Here is a 12,144-nt window from a genome sequence, read left to right as displayed (position 1 = left end):
TTCCGGGCCCTGAAGGAGGTCCTGTGCGGACAGCCCGTTCTGGTCAACCCTGATTTCCGGAAGGAGTTCATAGTACAGACTGACGCCTCGGAGGTCGGCCTGGGTGCAGTGCTGTCTCAGGTGGTTCAGGGGGAGGAACACCCCGTCACCTTCTTGAGTAGGAAGCTCACCCCTCCCGAGCGGAATTATAGCGTAGTGGAGAAGGAGTGCCTGGCGATCAAGTGGGCCTTGGAGTCCCTACGCTATTACCTGCTGGGACGTCAGTTTCGCTTGGTGACGGATCACTCTCCACTGGTCTGGATGAGGTCCGCCAAGGAACGGAATGCCCGGGTTACCCGGTGGTTCCTTTCTCTGCAGAACTTCCGGTTTACGGTTGAACACCGGGCCGGTAGGTTGCAGGGCAACGCCGATGCCTTGTCCCGCGGCCCGTGTTTGATGGCAGGAGTTCAACCCCGCACGCTTGAACTGAGGGGGGGGGGTATGTGAGACTGTGACCGGGGTTATCTATGACGGCCGGTATGTCTCGCCCCGGTTGTGCTCACTCCATGATAATCCACTATAGGGTTAATGCTGTTTCCCTACAGGCTGAAGGAAGGGTTAAATAGATTCAGGAACGAGGGCAGGTGTGCCGGGTGTGAGGGAGTGATCACATCTCCCTGAGTTCTCTGCCGGAAAGGCACATATGTTCTATTGTGGACTTTTTCTTTGGATAATAAACCGTGTGCTGTGAACCTTGGTGCCTGGATCCCGTGTCTTCTGCAGCGCAGCCGACGACGCTACCTCACAATATATATATATATATATATATACTCCGCAAAAAATGGAAAAATGCACCAAACCTGAAAAGAAGTGTAAAAAAATAAACTAAAAATGAACAAGAATAAATCCCAGGCATGAGTAACTCATAATCCAGATAAATTTATTTATTGAAGGGGTTTATTAGATCACCAATTAGTAACTATAGCTGTATTTAGAAAGTGAAGAATATTTTTTCAGCTCTTTTAAATATAAGCCCCAATAATTTGTTGGTCATGGGTTATGAGTCCTTAACTACTGTGTTCTCATAATGAAGATTTATTAGAAAAGGTTAGTGAGATGGCACCCATATACCTAATGCTAAATAACCTAGTCATTTTGGGGATTAGAGTTAACTTGTGTCTACTTTGCATGAATGTCTTTAATATGATAATACCTAGCCGCTACCTTTCTGAGTGACTTAGTGACTTATATCCCAAATCTGCTGCCATTAAATATGATCCATAATATATATATATTATATAAATTATATATATTATATATACTGTATATCTCAACAGGGCACATGGAAATAAGCAAGTTTGAAATATAACTTATCAGACAAATCTGCTTCTTTCACCTTCTGGACTGATTTTTCATTGTCATGTATACAATCTATATCCAGTGAATGTAGATTTTCCCATTACTGGGATCAGAGATGACAGGTAATGCTGATCAGATTCTATAGGGGGTGGAGGGGGAGCTAGAGGCAGACAGACTTTTATTTAACAGTTATTCTGTCTGTCACAGTTGAAGTGTAGCTACGATACAAATTACAGAACTCTCCATTCTTTGGTGGGAAAACTTGTAACATCGGCAGTGTATCAAATATTTATTTTCCTCAATGTATTTTGTGAGAAGTAAAATGGTACGCTATATCTGTGCCGATCCTTAACTCTACCTGATAGAGATCATTTCTCCCTCTAGGACCTATTAGGGCTAGAGAGGGACAGTCTACATTCAGTGGTGGTGCCACTTGCGCAGGTCTGGAGTGCCGACCTCCATGGCATGGTAGGCTCAAGCAATAGGGTATACTAGGATAGTATCCCTTTTTATATATATCATTTTTGTATTTCACCTTGGTTAATATTCAGTTTTGTGTGTTGTTTTTTTTTCATCTTTTCTTGCATAATTGTGTTGGACACTCTATACATTTTAATACATATTCATTAAAGCGGTTTTATGAGTATTTTTTGTGAGACAATAGGAATCCCTCTTAACCATCATAAGGTACACCAAACCCAGTGGACAGATATGACAGAGAACCCCAACGTGCATTTTGTACATTTTCCATCGGCATCTGCATGATTTCTGCCATGTGGGGGCGATCATACTGTTTGGATGGCTATGTGAAGGCCATTATATATTTAAGGGCTATGGGTAGGGGACATTATAGTGTTTGGTGGCCTATGTGAGGCCATTATTTTGTTTGCACAGCTATGTAGGGGCCATTATACTATTTAGAGGGGTATATTGGGTTCATTATACTGTTTGGAGGGCTAGTGAAGGCCATAATACAGTGATACAGTGTGGAGAATTCTGTTTAGTACATAATACTGTGTGGAGGGCTGTGTGGGGGGACATCATATTGTGTGGAGGCCATTATACTGTATATTGGACCATTATAATGTATGGAGGGCTGTGTGGTGGTCATCATGCTATGTGAAGGGCTGTGTTGGGGGTCACCATATTTTGCAAGGGGGGTACTGCAGGGTTATCATACTGTGCATGTGGAGAGTACTGTGGAGGATCTCACAGTTGGGGGGCACTTTTGGGGCATCATACTTTTATGTGGTCCATGAAAGGGGTTTATTTATGCTTGCAAACACTAACGGCCTTCCATAAGAGGAGCATTACTTTGTGGGGGCTGCAAACTTGTGAGATATATTCATCTGTGACCCCTTTGAGTATTATGTTTGGGGGGCTATGGGCCCCCTGAGCACTTCAGCTATGGCTCCCCATGATTTCTAGGTATACCATTACTCTTCTGGTCTACAAAGAACTAGCAACTGCCATCTCCTGTCTCAGTAATATAGAAATCTGCATTTACTAAGGACAGATTTTACCATTGAATTGATAATATTCTATGAATAAATGATCAGTCCAGAACGAGAAAAAAGCAGGTTTCTCTGATAAGATATATTACACAGTTTATAACTTTCATCTGTATTATTAATTTAAAACAACGGTTCTATTTAAGTCAGGGGCTACAGTATTTTGAGGATGTTGCACTCATGCCAACATACTTCTATGTGATACCTAAATGTCTGATTGATTTCAGTGGCGAGAGTGGAGCAGGAAAGACGGAAAGCACAAAACTCATTCTAAAATACCTATCTGCAATGAGCCAACATTCCCTGGAAGTGTCTTCAAAAGAAAAGACAGCAAGTGTGGAACAAGCAATTCTGGAGAGCAGGTAATGGTCGGATTAAAGTAAAATGGGCTTGAGTCTTTGGGTTTTGTATGTTCCATGCAGTCTCATCCATTGAGTCATACAATGCAATATATAACAATGTCACCCACTCACTGCACCTAGACATTGACTTCTATGGCACATTTCTATGAAGCGGTGTACACTGGTAACCAGGGTAAATATCGGGTAACTAAGCAAAGCGCTTTGCTTAGTTACCAGATATTTACCCTGGTTACGTGTGCAGGGAACCAGCGCTTAGCGGTGTACGCTGGTAACTAGGGTAAATATCGGGTAACTAAGCAAAGCGCTTTGCTTAGCTACCCGATATTTACCCTGGTTACCAGTGTACGCTGCTTACATAGAGTCGGTGCTCGTTGGTCTCCTACCGTCAAACATGCCGATGTGTGCTGCATAGCGGGAGACCAACGAGCAAAAAATGAACCAGAACAGTGTGTAACGATCAGCGATTTCACAGCAGAGGCCAGGTCGCTGCTTAGTGTCACACACAGCAAGATCGCTGATGAGGTCACTGGTATATCACAAAACTTGTGATTCAGTAGCGATCTCGCTATGTGAGAAGTACCCCTAAAACAGATTGCCTACCTAGATGTGTATCTTCTCCTTAGCATTAGAGGCTGGACAAAACTTGTTTGATGCCATTCTATACAAAGACAATGCAACTTATTTCTACCACTTTACAGTAGACCTGTATGGGAAAGATTATGTGCACTATATTTATTTGGTTTTGAAGGGCTGTAGGTCTTCATGACTACTCACTGTGAAGATGTAATTTACCCTCTCACTGTATATGCTGTACAGATTCCTATTTCAAGCTGGGTTCATTGTCTTATTTGAACTACTTCTGTGTACATTTCTATTGTTGTAGGTAATCACCCCCCTAAAATGCAAGGTTATATCCTCTTGAGGCACTTCCATCCCTGGGAGTAGGGGGAGGTGGGCCTAGAGTCCAACTAGTGTAAACTCTGCTTACCTGGGAGATTCAGGCAGAGTGAGCTGAAACTTGAAGGGAGCAGGAGCTCCAGCCTGTGTGGCTGTGGACACGGACGGAGCTAGGCCTGCGTGGCGGCCCGTGGGATTGTGTGGAACTCTTTGGACTACTGTAAGGACGATTGCTTTGTAATCCGGTCCGAGGATTGTCGGGAAGGGCCCCCGAATCTGTTTTACGTGGACTTATCGTGTGCTGTTCCAGTGTTCTTGTGAATAAACCTGTTGGATCGTTCCTCGGCCTGTTGTCTCTCCTTGCTCTGCTGTACACCCCGTCACAAACTGGTTGGCAGCGCTGGGATCAGAGCAGAAGGAATGGAGGACAATGGCTCAACATCAGGAACCAGCACTGCAGAGTACAAGACCTGGACTTTGGGGAGCCTGCAATCAAAGGCCCGTGAAGTAGGAGTTCGTTTCAAAGGACTCTCCAAGGAGCAGCTGATTGAGGCGCTAGAAGGAGTCTGCTCGCAAAATGACGTGGAGGAAGGATCCTCACAGCAAAGGGAGGAAAGACGGGAGCTGGAGGTAAATACCCAAAAAAGTCAATGGATTGTGTGGTATGAAGAAAAGATGGCACTGCTTGGAGATGAGGCCACCATAGAAGATAAGAGGGAGGCCATGCGTGGAGCTGAAGAGAAGGAGCGCAGGATGGAGGAGATGGCATTGCTGGATAAGCAGCTCGCTGTGGAAGCCGCGAGAGGTTCCAGACAGACTGTAACCCCAGCACCCATCATGAGGGAACTTCCCAGAGTGTCCCGCAAAGACTTCAAGCAGTTTAATGAGGCTGCTGGTGACATTGAGGGCTTCTTCCAGGACTTTGAGCATCAGTGTCGATTAATGGAAGTCCCAGAAAGGGAGCGCGTCCGGCATCTGGTTGGGCTCTTAGAGGGTGGAGCTGCTGCAGCCTATAGAGCTATGGACCATCGGTGGAACTGTGAGTATGCGGATATTAAACAGACTATTCTAGAACATTATGCTGTAACGCCAGACACTTACAGGACTCAGTTCCGTACTCTAGCATGTGATGAGGAAGTGTCCTTCAAGATGTATGCCCACAAACTCAAACATCTGTGGCATCGTTGGTTGGAGGCAGAGGAGGCCTTAACCTTGGAGACCGTCCTCCAGGTCCTCCTAAAAGAGCAGTTTTACTTCAAGTGCCCCGCTGAGATCCGGGAATGGGTGCGTGAGAGAAAACCAGCGACAGTGGAGGAAGCTGCTGCTCTAGCTGATGAGGTGCTCACCATCAAGCCTCAGTGGAGGGTTCTGTTGGAGGATGGAGAGACGCCTAACAGCTCCACAACACCGGATGCCCCCAGTTATTCTGTCCCCATTGTTCCCCGTTCCTCTAAGCCACCACATGTTGATACCCGTGTTAATGTGCCTCCAGTTGCTTCTACTGCACTTTCTGGAATACGCCGGGGAGAGGAAGTAACAGAGCGCAGGTGTTATGTTTGTAGGCATCCCGGGCATTTGCAGGCCTCATGCCCAGCCAGCCCATGGAGGAATCATCCTCAAACCCCTACAGCACCTTCAGGTGGGAGCCGGCCTCCAAGTTCCCCTACCCCTTACCCAAGAGGACGCCTTGGATGGAGGGAGACCCAGCTCAGATGCTATCAATGTGGACAGCCAGGGCATCGGCAAGTCTCCTGCCCAGCTGTTCAAATGAGGACTGATCCTGCGCCCAATCGGATTGTTAATTATTTACAGCCCAGCGCCATGGAGGAAGATGTGGCACCGCTATGTGAGGACTGGCCTAGTGACTCAGCCCATGTTGCACCACCAGGAGTTTACGGGGTGCGACCTGCAGTTATGACGACTTCTGCTCATCGAGGTAAGCACTTGCAGGAGGTTGTGCTGGATGGACAGAGACTTGTTGGATTTTGTGACTCGGGTGCTTTCCTCACACTGGCTGATCCCCGAGTGGTTCGGCCTGAGGCAATCCATAGAGGACCTGGGATTGTCATTGAACTGGCTGGTGGACAATGGAGGACTATTCCCACAGCCACTGTGGATCTGAGCTTTGGTTTTGGGGTCAGGCGATGTGTGGTTGGGGTGATGGGTGGTCTGCCTGCAGCTGTTCTCCTGGGCAATGATGTGGGAGAGCTACGATGCCAATTCGTGGCTGCATGAAGCCACATGTAAGTAACGCTCTGCCTGTGTGTACTTAACCAGTGACCTGTAGAGGTCCCTAGTACGTACACAAGTTGGGAGGGGGAGGGATTGTGAAGATGTAATTTACCCTCTCACTGTATATGCTGTACAGATTCCTATTTCAAGCTGGGTTCATTGTCTTATTTGAACTACTTCTGTGTACATTTCTATTGTTGTAGGTAATCACCCCCCTAAAATGCAAGGTTATATCCTCTTGAGGCACTTCCATCCCTGGGAGTAGGGGGAGGTGGGCCTAGAGTCCAACTAGTGTAAACTCTGCTTACCTGGGAGATTCAGGCAGAGTGAGCTGAAACTTGAAGGGAGCAGGAGCTCCAGCCTGTGTGGCTGTGGACACGGACGGAGCTAGGCCTGCGTGGCGGCCCGTGGGATTGTGTGGAACTCTTTGGACTACTGTAAGGACGATTGCTTTGTAATCCGGTCCGAGGATTGTCGGGAAGGGCCCCCGAATCTGTTTTACGTGGACTTATCGTGTGCTGTTCCAGTGTTCTTGTGAATAAACCTGTTGGATCGTTCCTCGGCCTGTTGTCTCTCCTTGCTCTGCTGTACACCCCGTCACACTCACCACAAGCGATCCATGAATAGTCTGATCCAAATGAGCATTCCTCCATGACTCCATCCTGTCTTCTTTCTAATGTACAACAATTGAGAGCTGGCCAATAGAAAAGATGATTTGTGTGCTGTCTGGAATCATGGAGACATATAGTTTAGCACAGAAGCTCTAGGCAGAAAGCAGAATGTATTTAAAAAAATCTTTTTGTAAAAAAAAATGCTTGCAAACAAGCATATATTACCGGTATGACCACTTCGATATGTAAAAAAAATAATTAAAATCTGTTACTTGTTACCTTGAAATAATTTGCACTCTTTCAGGCTGCAATCTTCATGCAGCATAGCAGGACAAAAGGCAGCCATATTTACCGACACTGGTCACAAAACTAATGCACTATAGGATCCAACAAACACCCCTGATAAAGGCCTAAAACACACTTCCGCATAAAAAACGTCCGTGTGACACGGTCCATTTTTCGGGTCCGTGTTCCGTTTTTTTGGAGCGTTTCTCCGGTACGTATGGCATCCGTGTGATGGCGAATGCGAGCCGTGTGTACGTGTAAAATGTCCGTGTTTGTGTGTAAAATGCCCATGTATGTGTACGTGGAATGTCCGTGTGGAATGTCCGTTTGTGTGTTGCACAATGTCGTTGATACATGTCGGCTGACAGCAGACAGAGTTGCGCGATGAGAATGAACTCGGGTGAACTTCACCCGACTTCATTGTCATGCCGTGGCTCTGTCTGTGTGCCGCGTACTGATTAATCCCCCGAGTGACTGAAGTGAGCAGCCTTCTCTCATACTTACAGCTCCCCGATCACCAGCGCGGCGAGGAACAGCTGTGCAGAGAATACGCGGCAACAATTACTTTGAATATGCCGGCCGCTCATTAATCAATCTCGTATTCCCTGCTTTCCCCGCCCACCGGCGCCTATGATTGGTTGCAGTCAGACACGCCCCCCACGCTGAGTGACAGCTGTCTCACTGCACCCAATCACAGCAGCCGGTGGGCGTGTCTATACTGTGCAGTAAAATAAATAAATAAATAATTAAAAAAAACGGCGTGCGGTCCCCCCTAATTTTAATACCAGCCAGATAAAGCCATACGGCTGAAGGCTGGTATTCTCAGGATGGGGAGCCCCACATTATGGGGAGCCCCCCAGCCTAACAATATCAGTCAGCAGCCGCCCAGAATTTCCGCATACATTATATGCGACAGTTCTGGGACTGTACCTGGCTTTTCCCGATTTGCCCTGGTGCATTGGCATTCGGGGTAATAAGGAGTTATTGGCAGCCCATAGCTGCCAATAAGTCCTAGATTAATCATGTCAGGCGTCTCCCCGAGATACCTTCCATGATTAATCTGTAAATTACAGTAAATAAACACACCCGAAAAATCCTTTATTAGAAAAAAAAAACACTAACAAATTGCCTTGTTCACCAATTTAATAAGCCCGAAAAAGCCCCCCATGTCCGGCGTAATCCAGGATGGTCCAGCGTCGCATCCAGCTCTGCTGCATGAAGGTGACCGGAGCTGCAGAAGACACCGCCGCTCCTGTCAGCTCCACGCAGCAAATAAAGGGAATAGCGCGATCAGCTGAGCTGTCACTGAGGTTACCCGCGGCCAATGCTGAATACAGCTGATCGCGCTATTCCCTTCCCTTGTGATTGGGTGCAGTGAGACACCTGTCACTCAGCGTGGGGGGCGTGTCTGACTGCAACCAATCACAGGCGTCTGTGGGAGGGGAAAGCAGGGAATACGAGATTGATTAATGAGCGGCCAGCATATTTAAAGTAATTGTTGCCGCGTATTCTATGCACAGCTGTTCCTCGCCGCGCTGGTGATCGGGGAGCAGTATGAGCCGGGGGAAGGAAAAAAACGAGCGCCAATGTAAGTATGACTGAGAACAGCAGAAAAAAAGGTAAGTATACTGAATTTAATTTAAAAAAAAATAAAAATAAGATCGCTAGTGTAAAAACGCACACGCACGAAACGTTCTGAACACGGAAATACTCCGTGTGCGGTCCGTGCAGGCACGGACCTATAGACTTTAGCGGGTCCGTGCCTGCATGCTGCCGGCCAAAAACGGACATGTCGTCCGTGCAGAAAAGCGCACACACGTACTTGTCACGCGGACACACGTTACGTGTGATTTTACGTGTGTGTGCCATCTACCATTGAATAACATGGGTCTCCGTGTGTACGTGTCTCCAGTACGTGCAAATACGTCCCGCACACGTACAAAAAAAATGGATGTGTGTTGTGGGTCAAAGGCAAAGTCAACACATGTGAAAAATACTGATGAGACAACCACTCACAGCCTACCAATTCATGCAGGCAATGGCTGCTAGTATTAGAGATGCACACAGATAAGGCTTGTATAGGACACCAGTAACACAGATACATGTAATGCACAGTGTCTGGCTTACTGTACAGCCTATTAGTCACACCCATACTATTAGATCAGGCAGGCTGCCAGTGCTATATAAATCCACCCTACAGGCACAGACACCCTACTTTACAAGGCCAACATTGATGAGCCTGGCTGTATTCTGCGTAGAAATGAAAAAAAAAATATGCAGTAAAAAATATATAATATACCTGAGGTATTGGTCGATTGACTCATTCCTTCATACATTTTAGGATCATGTGTAACCGGCTCTTAGGGGTACTTTGCACACTTCGACATCACAGGTGCGATGTCGGTGGGGTCAAATCGAAAGTGACGCACATCCGGCGTCGCTGTCGACATCGCAGTATGTGAATCCTTTTACATACGATTAACGAGCGCAAAAGCGTCGTTATCGTATGGTCGGTGTAGGGTCCGACATTTCCATAATTTCGCAGCAGCGACAGGTGCGATGTTGTTCCTCGATCCAGCAGGCAGCACACATCGCTCTGCATGAAGCCGCAGGAGCGAGGAACATCACCTTACCGGTGTCCCGGCTGCAATGCGGAAGGAAGGAGGTGGGCGGGATGTTCACGTCCTGTTCATCTCCGTCCCTCCGCTCCTCTTGGCCGCCTGCCGTGTGACGTCGCTGTGACTCCGCACGACCTGCCCCCTTAGGAAGGAGGCGGTTCGCTGGCCAGAGCAATGTCGCAGAGCAGGTAAGTGCATGTGAAGCTGCCGTAGCGATAATGTTCGCTACGGCAGCAATCATAAGATATCGCTGCTGCGATGGGGGCGGGGACTATCGCGCTCGGCATCGCAGCATCGGCTTGCGATGTCATAGTGTGCAAAGTACCCCTAAGTCTCACTGGCTATCAAGTTTCAGCACTGCTTCATTCCTGATATTATTCCTGATTATACTGATTTAATATTTTATAGCCTAAAAAAGATCACTGAGTTACAATTAATTGATCCATCCCTCTGCCCATTGAACAACTTGCAGTGGTTGATGCCCTTTTCCTCTACACTGATGCACAGCGTGTGCGGGTTCTCCCTCCCTTGTGTGTACTTTCCTTCCTATCTGCACTCTGTAACGTCTGGGTGATCTTCTTTCTCTGGAGGCTGCAATGCTCAATCCTCCTTCCCATGCTTTCATCTGCCATACACAATCTCCACCCCCTACCTTTTCTGCTGCTAACTCTAGCATAGAGAGAAGGGGCTCTATCTTCCTGCTATATCAGAAGCAGCAGGACACCTACTGTATGTAAAGGAGTTGAACAGACTCTACAAAAGGAAAGGTGCTTGTTGGAGTTACTACAATGTTTCCTCCAAGTGAAACAATTAGCTATACTCACCTCCTTTTCACGTATCGATCCAGTGATGTTGGCACTGGTTCTCCTGGAGCTCATGTGACATTTGTCATGACATCCCTGTGGCCAATCAATGGTGCTTCAGATGTAACTGAATCTGGAGTAAGTGATTGCTGTGCCTGTTCTGTCTTCCTCTGGATGTCTGATTTGTGCAGTGTGCAGGGGTCACTGATTGGCCAAAGGAATTGCATAAAATATCATTCGAGTCCCAGGACACCCAGTGCCGATACTGCTGGAATGGCACCGGTAGCAGTGGTGAGAATACTCGTAGGTATTTTACTTGGCGAGGGGGGGATAGTGATTGAGGAGTGGTTGTCTAAGTAGTTAATATCCCCATCTAATTATAAATTGAAGAAGCATATTGACAAAAAATATTTCAGTGTAAAGGTTACTGTGACCTTTTACTTGTGCAAATTTTCATTGTTTAAAGTTTAATCACCTTCTTCCAACAAACATTGAAATATTGAACTCTTTGACATTGGTTTTCTATTCTCAGATACAATATTAACCTCAGAAAGGTGGCGGCTGGAGACAAAGATGGAAAGCAGGAAACTAATTGTAAAAATAGATTTATAGTTATTAGATGAGGTTATCATGTAAAATCAGAATTCTAATGTAGACATTGCGCAATGTTTGTACAGTATTTAGTAATTCCCGGATGTTTTCAGATGCAACATAAAATCCATTTATTTTGCCTTTGTGTCTCCTAGCCCAATCATGGAAGCCTTTGGGAACGCGAAGACTGTTTACAATAATAATTCGAGCCGTTTTGGGAAGTTTATTCAACTCCGTATATGTCAAAAAGGACACATTCAGGGCGGACGTATTGTAGATTGTATCCTTCCACAGCAAACTAATGGCACCTATTAAACCCAGTTCTTATTATACTGTCAAGTATGAATTCAGCATAATTTCCTCTAGATGGGTGTCACTTCTAACCTCTAAACAAGAGAGAAATAATCGCACTTGTACTGATTAATATTAATAGAATAATTTACATTGTTTCTTGTGTCAAAATGTCGGCTTAGTATTTCAAAAGTGAAGAATATTTTTTTCAGCTCTTTTAAATGTAAGCCCCGATAATTTGTTGGTCATGGGTTATGAGTCCTTAACTACTGTGTTCTCGTAATGAAGATTTATTAGAAAAGGTTAGTGAGATGGCACCACTTAGTGCATTATTTTCCCACTTTTCATGTATTGATGAATGACAAAGTAATCGAGGTCTTTTATACCTTTTTGTAGAATCGTGTTGTGCGGCAGAATCCAGAGGAGAGGAATTACCACATATTTTATGCACTGCTGGAAGGAGCGGGGAAGGAAGAGAGAGGTATCAATCCATTTGGGATTAGGGGAATGTCTTGATGTTCTTTATTAATATTGGATGGTATTTTTAGGTTTTCTGCTTCTTTTCTTTATGGTTCTAAGAAACCTTACAGTATATCCACATGATA

General features: G+C 46.0%; 1 protein-coding gene across 1 annotated transcript in view; it reads left to right on the top strand.

Annotated features, from left to right (window-relative positions):
- Positions 1-12,144, top strand: part of MYO10 (myosin X) — a 348,533-nt gene that overhangs the window by 210,918 nt on the left and 125,471 nt on the right. The window contains exons 5-8 of the mRNA XM_075314877.1: positions 3,077-3,211; positions 11,404-11,528; positions 11,828-11,841; positions 11,936-12,020. Coding sequence (XP_075170992.1) covers positions 3,077-3,211; positions 11,404-11,528; positions 11,828-11,841; positions 11,936-12,020 — 359 coding nt within the window. The remainder of the gene's footprint in view (positions 1-3,076; positions 3,212-11,403; positions 11,529-11,827; positions 11,842-11,935; positions 12,021-12,144) is intronic.

The sequence above is a fragment of the Anomaloglossus baeobatrachus genome, chromosome 6, assembly GCF_048569485.1.
Source record: "Anomaloglossus baeobatrachus isolate aAnoBae1 chromosome 6, aAnoBae1.hap1, whole genome shotgun sequence".
NCBI lineage: Eukaryota > Metazoa > Chordata > Amphibia > Anura > Aromobatidae > Anomaloglossus > Anomaloglossus baeobatrachus.
The sequence above is the reverse complement of the archived record's forward strand: the minus strand, read 5'-3'. Positions and strand labels throughout refer to the sequence as shown.